The following is a 12520-nucleotide window of genomic DNA, read 5'->3' on the forward strand; positions in this document are numbered from 1 at the left end:
GATTTCGGAGGTGACAATACCATGGACCCAGCAGGAGCCAGTCCCCATCGCCCAGGCTCAATTCCATGCTGTGTGGTTGGTCCCACAGGATCTGTGATGGCCACAGCTCCTCTCCCTGGGTATCCCAACCCCTTCCCCTCCTCTTCCTGCTTCCCCACCACATCAGCATCACTCCAGTGGTTTTTAATCACCATTCACAGCCTCTTATCAGCGATTGTTCTTCAAGGCACCTAAAAGGGCTATAGGAGAGCTGGAGAGGGGCTTGGGACAAGGGCCTGGAGGGCCAGGCCAAGGGGAATGGCTTGAACCTGCCCAAGAGAGGGGAGACTGAGCTGAGCTCTGAGGCAGAAGCTGTTCCCTGGGAGGGTGCTGAGGCGCTGGCACAGGGTGCCCAGAGAAGCTGTGGCTGCCCCATCCCTGGCAGTGTTCAAGGCCAGGTTGGACACAGGGGCTTGGAGCAGCTGCTCTATGGAAGGGGTCCCTGCCCATGGCAGGGGTTGGGAATGGAGGAGCTTTAAGGTCCCTTCCTCCCAACCCATTCCATGATTCTGTGATTTTCCAGCCACCCAACACCACAGCGAGGACCTTTCTTTGCCATGTGAGGGTTTCTCTGGGTGCAGAGCAAGGCTGTTATTCACTAAGTCCTGAGGAAAAGAAATGAGCAAAAGATCAGAAACGAAGTTCCCAGAAAGTCTCTTTATAGAAAATCTGCCTCTTTCCGCAGTGGCGAGGGAAGGATGCTCAACCCCTTTCTTCTCATCCATAGGGGGTGTGAGCGTTCACCTAAATCTGGGATATTTAGGAGAAAAGAGGCAGAGATAAACCCACAAAAGCACCTATAGATATGGTTTAGTGTGAGGTGTCCCTGCCCACGGCAGGGGGATTGGAGCTGGATGATCCTGAGGTCCTTTCCAATCCTAACTATTCTATGATGATTTGAGCATCTCCCCAGGGTGCAGCAGGGATGTGGTACCCATGGAGCTCTCAATCCATGGACGTTTGGATGTTCAAGCAACAGCCTGATCCTCTCCGCACCACCGCAGGCAAAGGCACTTTGCAGTAACACCCCAAGTGGCTCCATCACCATTGCTTCATGCCAGGACACACAGGTTCACCACAGCTCCCACTGCAGCTCTCTTTAGTCCCCAGGCTCCTCCGAAAAGACCAAGGTGCAGTCAAAGACCTCTCTGAAGCAGTCAAGGAAGGGCTCAAGGACGTGCTCCACAGGGATGTGCCGGCCCAGCTCCTGGCTCAGTGAGGTGACCCCTTTCCCCTCCAGCCCGCAGGGCACGATGTGCTCGAACCAGCTGAGGTCGGTGCAGCAGTTCAGTGCCAGCCCGTGCGATGTGATGTGGCTGCCGCAGTGCACCCCTGCCCGGACCGAAGCACCCCCCCATCAGCACCCACTGCAGGGGCACACCATGAAGGGGGCTGTGGGGAGCAGGGAGAGGGACATGGGAATGGAAGGGGGGGGACCAGGCTGCAGGCACCCAGCCCTGGGATGCAGGGTGCTGGGCCCTGCTTTGGGGTGCCTCTGGTTGGGCTGCCCCCCCCCCAGTGCATACCCCTCAGTGCCTGCTTCCCCCATAGCACACCCCCAGTGTACCTCCCACCCAAAACACCCCCCCCATCCCCAATACATACCCTCGGGAGCACCCCCCAGCACACCCCCTCTGGTATAACCCCCTTTCCCCTCTACACTCACCCCCATACACCCCTCCCCAGTGCATCACCCTTGCTATAACCCCCCCTTTTCCTGCAGACCCCCCCTGCTGCTCACCCCCCCCCCCATACCCCTCTCCCCAGTACTCCACCCCCGGTGCACACCCCCCACCCCAAAGTGCACCCTCCCCAGTGCACCCCCCTCCGGTACAGCCTCTTCCCAGTGCACAGACCCCCAGTGCATTCCCCCCCGGAACCCCTCCCCGGTACCACCCCCCCCCCCATCGCTGCCCTCTGCTCCGCTGCTCCCCCCTCGCTCCATGCTTCCCTCCCAGTAAATCCCATCCCCGGCACAGCCCTGCCCCGGTGCCTCCCCTTCCCAGTTCGCACCCCCGGTACCCGTTTCACCCCCAACCCCATCCCTTCCCATTCCCGCCCCCATCCCCTCCCGTTCCCCCCCCATCCCATCCCGTTGTCCCCCCCGAACTCCATCCCCTCCCGTTGCCCCCCATCCCATCCCCTCTCGTTTCCTCCCCATCCCATCCCCTCCCGTTTCCCCCCTCTCCCCTCCCGTTCCGCCCCCTCCTCTCCCGTTCCCCCCCCTCCCCTCCCGTTCCCCCTCTCCCCTCCCATTCCCCCCCCCCGTTCCCCCCCTCCCCTCCCGTTCCCCCATCCCTTCCCGTTCCCCCCCCTCCCGTCCCGTTCCCCCCCCCTCCTCTCCCGTTCCTCCCCCCATCCCCTCCCGTTCCCCACCATCCCATCCCCTCCTGTTTCCCCATCCCCTCCCGTTCCTCCGTCCCCCCTCCCCTCCCGCCCCCCCCCCTCCTCTCACCTATAGCACATATCTTGCAGTCCCCCACCCAGACACCGGTGAACGGCGGCGGTAGCGCTCGGGCCTCCCCGAGGCCCAGTCCGCGGCAGAGCCTGAGGCCCAGCTCCTCCAAGGCCCCCACGTAGCGGCGCAGCGGGAGGCGGCGGCGCCTCAGGTGGAGCACGGGGAAGGCCAAGAGCTGCCCGGGGCCGTGGAACGTGACGTGCCCTCCTCTCCGCACCGGCAGCAGCTCCGCTCCCCGGGCCCGCAGCCCCGCGGCCTCGGCCGGGCCCGGAGCGCCCCGCAGGCCCCAGGCATACACAGGCCCCACCGGCTCGCTCAGCACCAGGCTCTCGGCCGCGACTGACCGAGCCGCCGCCACGCAGCGCTCCTGCACCCGCAGCGCATGCGCGTACGGCACCGGCCCCAGGCGCAGCACACGCACCGCGGACATCGCGGGGGATGATGGGAGGGGGGGGGGAGAGAGGAGGGGGGGGAGAGGGAGGAGGGAGGAGGGGGGGAGAGGGAGGGGCACGGGTGGTATAGGGGTAACCAATGCATAGGGGGGATACAGAGCAATTGTATATGGGGTTAAAGGGATTCCTCTGCTTAAACACAAGTATTGTCTGTCCTAAGTACTTCCCATTGCCGTCTGGCCATGGCATTGATCACTGCTGGAGGGGGCGAAACAAATCCTGCCATTGCCATCACTGCTGGAGGGGAGAAGCAGATGCGAGTTAATCATAGAATTGATACACGGGTAACCAATGTACAGGGGGGAAATACAGAGAAATTGTACAAGGGGGTTAAAGGAATTCCTTTGCTTAAACTAAAGTATTGTCTGTCCTAAGTACTTCCCATTGCTGTCTGGCCATGGCATTGATCACTGCTGGAGGGGAGAAGCAGATGCGAGTTAATCATAGAATCATAGAATAGATTGGGTCGGAAAGGACCTTAAGCTCATCCAGTTCCAACCCCTGCCATGGGCAGGGACACCTCACACTAAACCATGGCACCCAAGGCTCTGTCCAACCTGGCCTTGAACACTGCCAGGGATGGAGCATTCACAACCTCCCTGGGCAACCCATTCCAGTTCTACTGACAGGGGACAAGAGCAGATGATTGGTTCTACTGGTAAGCCAGGGAGAGGCAGACTGGGCCCAACCAGACCCTAAGGCCAGGTCTGGAGGTTAAAAGGTGTAAAGTTTAAGAGGAAGACTCATTTACTTCATCCTGAGACCGCTGCCCGTGACCAGAAGGGCACTGCGCAGGTGCAAAGGACCTTCCGGCTCATTAGAATACGAAGAGGGGATAGATAATCAATATGTACAGGCGGATTGAGCAACCTCATGTCTGTGTATACCTTAAGAGGATAAATGTAAAGGGAGAACACCCCTGAGGTGTGCATCCTTTGGAGGAGCTATCCCCATGCACCTCAGTGCTGAATGGAACCATACCTACATTACAGCTTGAACTGGTTGTGGAGTCTGTCCGTGCATCATGGGGAATGGGGCCATTGCACAGGGGATGGGTGTGAGCAGCACTGGGTGCAGTTCTGGGGTCCCCAATATGAGAAGGACATGGAGCTGTTGGAGCAAGTCCAGAGGAGGCCACGAGGATGCTCAGGGGCTGGAGCAGCTCCTGTATGGAGCCAGGCTGAGAACATTGGGGCTGTTGAGCCTGGAGAAGAGAAGCTGCGTGGAGACCTCAGAGCAGCTTCCAGTGTGTGAAGGGGGCTCCAAGGATGCTGGAGAGGGGCTCTTCATCAGGGACTGCAGTGATAGGACAAGGGGTGATGGGTTCAGACTGAAACAGGGGAAGTTTAGATTGGATATAAGGAAGAAGTTCTTTACTGTGAGGGTGCTGAGGCACTGGAATGGGTTGCCCAGGGAGGTTGTGAATGCTCCATCCCTGGCAGTGTTCAAGGCCAGGTTGGACAGAGCCTTGGGTGCCATGGTTAATGTGAGGTGTCCCTGCCCATGGCAGGGGTTGGAACTGGATGATCTTAAGGTCCTTTCCAACCTAAACCATTCTGTGATTCTATGACAGGCACAGGCACAGGGGAGGATATAGGGGATGGAGACAAAGAAAAGGGAATAGGGGACGGGGATGAGAGAAGGGAATGGAGGTGAAGGTTACAGGACAGGCATAAGGGATGGAATGGGGGAGAGGAACAGGCATGGGGGATGGGAGAGAGGAGACAGAGATGGAGACAGGGAACAGGCACAGAGGAGGACAGGGGATGGGAACAGGTTGGAGGCAGGGGCCAGGCATGGGGGGAGAGGACAGAGGGCTCAGAGATGGAGGATGGGGACAGGGATAGGGGAAGATAGGGGATTGGGACTGTGGATGGGGATGAAGGATGGAGGACAGGGGACAGGGATGGGGGGAGAGATCAGAAGGGACAAGGGTACAGAGATGGAGGATATGGGACAGGCACAAGTGATGGGGAGAGGGACAGGAATGGATGAGAGGTGATAAGCAAGGTGAATGGGGACAGAGACAGAGGACAGGGGAATAGAGGATGATAGTTTGGGGCTGGGGCATGGGGCATGGCCTGAGACAAGGTACAGGGATGGGGTGTAGAGGACAGGGAATTGGGACATGGGGGTCACACTTGGGGACAGTGCAGAGATAGGGAACAGGGCCTGGGGAGGGGGGATAAGGCTGAGGGCTGAGACTGGGGACCTGGGGGTGGCTGATAGGGCCCAGGGCTGCAGTAGGGGAGAGATAGGGCCCCATCACTGCAGGGTGTGGGATGCAGGGCACCAAGAGGGAGGGCAGGGGATGGGGACACGGTGTCCTGGTGGGGTTGGGGTGCTCAGCATGGGGTGAAGCTGCTGTTCTGTGCTGGCATCCCCAGGGCATGGGCTGTAACTGAAGTCATTGTGCTGCTGAAGCACTGATGGGGCCACAGTTTGCCAGCCTGTGGCTCCCACTGCTCATTCCCAGTGTAGAAAACACACAGGTCTGGGCAGAGCACTAATGAGTCACCCATTAAACCCTGAGCAAACCCAAGGCCAAGGTCCTGCCAGCTTCCGACTGGATGAATGTGGTTTGAGTTTATAGAGCAGCCACTGTGCTTGGGGTTATCAAAACTGCACCTCGGAGTCCTGGGGACCACATTGTGGCCTTTCTGTGCCTAAAAGGGATGGACAAGAAAGATGGGGAGAGGCGTTTTAGTAGGGCCTGGAGGGCCAGGCCAAGGGGAATGGCTTGAACCTGCCCAAGAGAGGGGAGACTGAGCTGAGCTCTGAGGCAGAAGCTGTTCCCTGGGAGGGTGCTGAGGCGCTGGCACAGGGTGCCCAGAGAAGCTGTGGCTGCCCCATCCCTGGCAGTGCTCAAGGCCAGGTTGGACACAGGGGCTTGGAGCAGCTGCTCCAGTGGAAGGGGTCCCTGCCTGTGGCAGGGGTTGGAGCTGGAGGAGCTTTAAGGTCCCTTCATCCCAACCCATCCCATGTTTTTATGATCTACCCTTTGTCACCGCAGGTGATTCAGGCTGTTGTTTGATAACAGCAATAACGTCTGTGTGGGTATTTGCATGAAGGGAAGGCACCTCCCTTTGTTCAACCGTCCTCTTGATGAAAACCAAGGTCTAGAATGACTTACAATGTAAATATAGCCTGGGGGGAAATATAAACGGGGAAAACCCCACAATAAACCTCACCAGGGGATCATGGAATCAACCAGGTTGGAAAATCCCTTTAAGCTCATCCAGTCCAACCATTCCCAGCACTGCCCCATGGCACTGAGGCCTCGTCTCCACGGGCTGTGAACCCTTGCAGGGCCGGTGCCTGCAGCCCTGCCCTGGGCAGCCTGTTCCAATGCCTGAGCACCCTGTGGGGCAGGAATTGTTCCTCAGCTCCATCTAAACCTGCCCTGGTGCAGCTTGAGGCCGGTTCCTCTTGTCCCATCCCTTGTTCCTTGGGAGCAGAGCCCAGCCCCTCCTGGCTCCATCCTCCTGCAGGCACTTGGAGGGAGCCATCAGGTCCTGTTGGAGCAGCACCCGAGCATCCCCACCTTGAGAGGCTGCTCCATGTCCCTGCCTTGCAGGACACTCATGCCCTGCACCATCATTGTGTGTATTGAGCCATTTCCTCTTCATTATGATTAAGCACCAACTTCTTGCTGCAGATCAAAGGCCAAACTCTTCCTGTTTGGCTCTCCCTGGCTCTGCCTGCGTAAGATGAGGGGGCTCATGTGTAATAGCTCCGGGATCCTCGTCAGCAGCAGGGCAGGGATGAACGTGACTGCATCAGGGGGTATTCACCATCCATATCCTGCTTTTGACGCAGGCAGGAAGTCTGGGTGCAAGGGACATGGATGGCTCCTGCTTTATCCTCCTGTTGGGCTCTGAGTGCTTTCCAAGTGGGGTTTTGCCTTCATCATGGGGTAACTGCTGCTCCGGAGCAGCGTTTCCTTTGGGTACCTTAAACCTGGACCTTAAACCTTAAACCTGGACCAAGTCCCTTGAAGGCTGAGCCGCTGCTGTGGTGTCAGAGCCCATTCCTCTGGCACAGGAGCATCCCTTGGGAAGCTTGATGTGAATCAGGGCTTAACAGCAGGAAGGGAAGGGGAGGACAAAGGTGGTGGCTGTGAAACAGGTGCCTGGCAAAGGGAAGCATCACAGCCCATGGAGGGATGCAGGTGGATGCAAAGGGCAACGTCTTGGCTCTGCTGAGGTCCAGGACCACGTTCCTGTTGACTTTGGCTAGGCTGGGATATGACAGTGGGATGATGGAGCTTCATCCCAACCCAGGCTGGGATATGACAGGAGGTGATGGAGCTTCATCCCAACCCAGGCTGGGATATGACAGGAGGTGATGGAGCTTCATCCCAACCCAGGCTGGGATATGACAGGAGGTGATGGAGCTTCATCCCAACCCAGGCTGGGATATGACAGTGGGATGATGGAGCTTCATCCCAACCCAGGCTGGGATATGACAGTGGGATGATGGAGCTTCATCCCAACCCAGGCTGGGATATGACAGTGGGATGATGGAGCTTCATCCCAACCCGGGCTGGGACATGACAGTGGGATGATGGAGCTTCATCCCACCCCAGGCCGGGATATGACAGTGGGATGATGGAGCTTCATCCCACCCCAGGCTGGAATATGACAGGAGGTGATGGAGCTTCATCCCAACCCAGGCTGGGATATGACAGGAGGTGATGGAGCTTCATCCCAACCCAGGCTGGGATATGACAGGAGGTGATGGAGCTTCATCCCAACCCAGGCTGGGATATGACAGGAGGTGATGGAGCTTCATCCCAACCCAGGCTGGGATATGACAGGAGGTGATGGAGCTTCACCCCAACCCAGGCTGGGGTTCTATGCCATGCCTCTAAGAACACACAATGTGCAGCCACCCCAGGTCCCCATCCCACTCCTTGTGCATCTGCCCAGGTATGAGTGAGATCAGACCCGATCCCAGGGTGTTTTATCCATGGAAAAGGAATGCTCAGCTTGCATAAAGTCATTCTTCCCATCACCAGCCTCCATTACCAGTGCACACACTGTGCCCTGAGGGTGATGAGTGTGATTTTACAGTTCCCAGGCACATTCATGCGGATCAGGGAATGCTCCAGAAATCCCAACATGGGAAACCTGAAGGAGGAAAACACAGAAGGTGCAAAGAGCCTTTAGAAAGTAGATAAAGAGGAGCAATCCACAGAGACCAGCACCCTCAGTCCCTAAAGCCAACACAGACATCGAACCTGGAGGAGAACAGGCAGGAATAACCACAGGGAATGAACAGGAGAGAGCAGGAGCCTGGGGGGTGCCCGGAGGAGGAAGAGGATGAGGATGTGCAGGATCCTGTTGGAGCAAAACAAGCCTGGTGCCAGCTGCGTAATGCACTTGTGGCTGCGGATGGAGCATGGGGCCACGTGAGGTTGCTTTGACACTTGTTCAACATCCACAGCTTCCTTCCCCAGCCCTTGCCAGGGGGAAAGCTGCTGGATCCAAGAGTGGGTCCGGATCCGCTCGGGTTTCCCATGGAGCGAGGTGCGCTCCTGCATGGAGCATCGCTGTGTGAGCACATCGAGTAGGGTCCTTCCCTGGGGCTCCATTGGGGCTGGGCAGAGCAGAGCTGTTCCTGGGATCACACATCCCAAACCGTGATGTTTGCTTGGGATTGGTCATTATTCCCCTTGCTCTGCTCTTTCAGCATCAGATAAGGTGGTTTCAGAAGGGCAGGTGCACATTATGCAAGTAGGGATGAAGGGGAGTGGGTCCATCCCAGCCATAAGGTGAAGCTGATGTGGAACAGCAATTGTAGGAGGCTCAGGGAAAACCAAGGTGCTGGATCCTGCACTTGGGTCACAACAGCCCCATGCAACACTCCAGGCTTGGGGAATTGTGGCTGGAAACTGCCCATGGAACAGGATCTGGAGGTGCTGATTGATGGAGCTGAACATGAGCAGCTCGTGCCCAGGCAGCCCCCAGCATCCTGGCCTGGATCAGCACCAGTGCGGCAGCAGGGCCAGGGCAGGGATTGTGCCCCTGTGCTGGGCACTGGGGAGGCTGCACCTGAATCCTGTGCTCAGCTCTGGGCCCTCACTGCAAGAGAGACCTTGAGGGGCTGGAGCGGGGCCAGAGAAGGGAATGGAGCTGGAGCAGGGCCTGGAGCCCAAGGGTGATGGGGAAGGGCTGAGGGAGCTGGGGGGTTCAGATGGAGAAGAGAAGGCTCAGGGGGGACCTGATGGCTCCCTCCAAGTGCCTGCAGGAGGATGGAGCCAGGAGGGGCTGGGCTCTGCTGCCAAGGAACAAGGGATGGGACAAGAGGAACCGGCCTCAAGCTGCACCAGGGCAGGTCTAGATGGAGCTGAGGAACAATTCCTGCCCCACAGGGTGCTCAGGCATTGGAACAGGCTGCCCAGGGCAGGGCTGCAGGCACCGGCCCTGCAAGGGATGTTTAAAACGTAGATGTGGTCCTGAGGGACCCGGTTTAGAGCTGGGTTTGGTGGTGCTGGGTTAACAGTTGCACTCAATACTCTTAAAGGTCTTTTCCACCTTCAATGATTCTGTAATTCTATGATTCACGTTACTGATCCATCAACACTTCCAACTGCCACAGCACTGCCAGACACAACCATACCCACATCCTGCAGCTCCTCAGCAGCATCTTCGGGTGACGGTGCCAGACTGATGGGGGGACTCATCCAGCCTAAGTATAGCACAGGAAACAGTTTGCTTCCCCTTGAGCTGGTTTTCCTGCCTTAGCTCACAGTGTGGCCGCACAACCCTCATGCTGGCAGCGAGGAGGTGATGGGTGGTGGGATGCAGGCAGGGATCAGCAGCAGCAGCTCTGGTGTGCATGAGGTGAAGAGCACTGTGGGTCTCCTGCTGTTCCCAACTCCATCACCCAGACTGTAGCTCCAGCGCTGCCAGGAGCGTGGGGTCCAACTGTCACCTGCTGCCGCAGACAGGGAATTGCAGCAGGAGAGATGGGGACTCTGCATGAGAAACTGTAGGGACAGGACAAGGGGTGATGGGTTCAGACTGAAACAGGGGAGTTCAGGTTGGAGATAAGGAAGCTGTTCCCTGGGAGGGTGCTGAGGCGCTGGCACAGGGTGCCCAGAGAAGCTGTGGCTGCCCCATCCCTGGCAGTGTTCAAGGCCAGGTTGGACACAGGGGCTTGGAGCAGCTGCTCCAGTGGAAGGGGTCCCTGCCCATGGCAGGGGTTGGGAATGGAGGAGCTTTAAGGTCCCTGCATCCCAACCCATTCCATGGCTGTGTAATCTTCATCCTGTTCTCAGGGCTCAGATCTTACAATGGGAGCAGTACCTTAAATTCTCTGATATCTTTCTCCCATCTGGATATAAGACAGGGACCAGGGAAAGAGCATCCCTGTTTCTCACCCCACACACCCTATGTGACATGGTCAGGCTGACTTTGCCCCCAGTATCTCCTTTCCTGCTTGTCCCTGGGATGCTGTAGCTGTGCATCACCCTGTGTCTGCAGAGATGCTTTCCTGCTCGTTCCCATCTCCGCTTTATCCATCATCCTTCTTCAAGGGATTTTCATTCCTCCCTGTTACCCTTATTTATCTCCTTTAATAGCCTGTCTGCTTGAGGAAACACATCTGCAGAGCTGCTTGAAAACAAGCTGTTCTGTCACTGCTCCTCCTGTGCCCATCCTCCTATTGAATAACCATCAAATACTCCTTGCTGAGGCACACTGTCTTGGAATGAATGCCATCGGGAGCAGGAGTCCAGAGGGGAGCTGTTCCATCCATCTTCCCATGCAAACAGCCCCAGGACATGCTCAGCATGAGATGTGTGTGAGTTAATAACCTGGAGGCAGACAGGCCGGCTGCTGATGTGACTCACCATGGGGGATGTGTTGTGATGCTTGGGAAGGTATTGATCTGCCATAGAATCATAGGATCCTGCAATCTCAGGTTGAAGGGACCTCAAGGATCATCTGCTCCAAGCTCTCCAGGCACAGCATGACCCACACTGGATGCTCAGCACCCTGGGCAGCCCCATCTTCAACACTGGGGAGTCACCACTGCCCTGGGACATTATCCCAATGGCTGCTTGTTCTCATTGGGAATGATTCTCCTCTTGTATCCAGTGGGAATCTCCCAGCAGTAACTTGTGCCCATCACCCCTCAGCTTTCCCATGGACTCCTTGTCCAAAGGGAGTCTCCATCTCCTCTGCAGCCTCCTTTACCTCCTGGCACATGGATCAGGGCTCCCGGAGCCTTCTCTTCTCCACTGAACAGTCTCAGCTCTCTCAGCCTTTCCTCACTGCTGCCCTTGGACCATCTTTGAGGCCCTTCTCTGGCCCCTCTCCAGCCCAGCCCCAGCTTTGCTGTGCAGCAGGACCCAACCTGAGCCCATGCTCCAGGGGTGCCCTGAGCAGCCCGAGCACACTGGGACAACCTCAGCAGTTTCTTAGGTACCTTTCCCTTGTCAGCATCATTGGTGCCTCACTCGGTGAGCATCTCAAGACTCTTACTGTGAACGCACATAGGAAAAGACCATTGGAGATGCAATGAAGCCATGCAAACACACACATCTGTCTCAAGTGCAGCTGTCTCCTGCCATACCAAGTTCTGTTCTAGCTTATGGACCTTATGGGGCTTGGAGCAAGCTGCTCTAGTTGAAGGTGGCAGGGGTTGGAGCTGGATGAGCTTGAAGGTCCCTTCAACCCAAACCATTACATGATTCTATGATTCTATGGCTTCCCTGTGCCTGATTCTGACCCTTGCAATCCTAGAAGCAAACACTGTGTTAAGTCTGCAGCTGGACTCGGTGCTCTTCAAGGTCTTTTCCCACCTACATCATTCTATGCTCCTCATTCCCACTGGTTTTCTTATGGTGTTTGGCCCTAAGCCATTCATGCCTTTCCCTTTGGTGTGGTTAAGGAAAGAGCCATTGCCTCTCTGCTTTCCTTAGCTATAACTCGCCCATCACACAGGTGATCCCACTGATTCCCCATGGTGATTCATAATTCACCTTATTGGAAGCAAGGAGGGGGGTCAGACACTGCATCCCCTGATGTATCTGTCTCTGGACTTCCATTTCCTGCCTTTCTGCTCAGATGGGATTCATTCCTTTCCCAAAACTGGCTCTTCAGATTCCTCTAATGGATTTGCTCATCATAGAATCATCCTGGAATGGGTTGGGCTGGAAAGGACCTTAAAGCTCATCTCGTTCCAACCCCTGCCATGGGCAGGGACATCTCTTGGAGCAGAGCTCCATAGGGGGAAATGGGTGCCAGGTCCTAGATGACTGTTACCTGTGCTTTGACACTGGGATCTCCACATCCCTCCCTTCAGCATTGCCGGCTGCTCAAGGAAATCCCATCTCCTAGGGCATTACTTCATCCTCAACAGAGCTCCTTTCACTCCAGCTCCTCCAAGGCAGATGCTCCATGTCTATAATGAATTTCCAGAGACTCTGCCTATTCTTTTCCATGCTTTTGGAAAGCACTTGTGAACCAACCATTGTGAGGAGGCCTCGGGCTCTGTTCCTGCTGGTGCTGATGGTTTTGGCTGGGGGTACCCATAAGGAGAAAGCATTTGGTCACCATGA

General features: G+C 56.8%; 1 protein-coding gene across 1 annotated transcript; it reads right to left on the bottom strand.

Annotated features, from left to right (window-relative positions):
• Positions 1-677: 677 nt before the first annotated feature.
• Positions 678-2927, bottom strand: LIPT2 (lipoyl(octanoyl) transferase 2). Its single transcript, XM_034072795.1, has 2 exons — positions 2495-2927; positions 678-1371 (listed from the first exon to the last, which is right to left on the bottom strand). Exons 1-2 carry the CDS (start codon positions 2925-2927, stop codon positions 1139-1141), a joined length of 666 nt encoding a protein of 221 aa, XP_033928686.1. The 3' UTR covers positions 678-1138.
• Between the last annotated feature and the right edge of the window lie 9593 nt (positions 2928-12520).

The sequence above is a fragment of the Melopsittacus undulatus genome, chromosome 2 (assembly GCF_012275295.1).
Source record: "Melopsittacus undulatus isolate bMelUnd1 chromosome 2, bMelUnd1.mat.Z, whole genome shotgun sequence".
Lineage (NCBI taxonomy): Eukaryota > Metazoa > Chordata > Aves > Psittaciformes > Psittaculidae > Melopsittacus > Melopsittacus undulatus.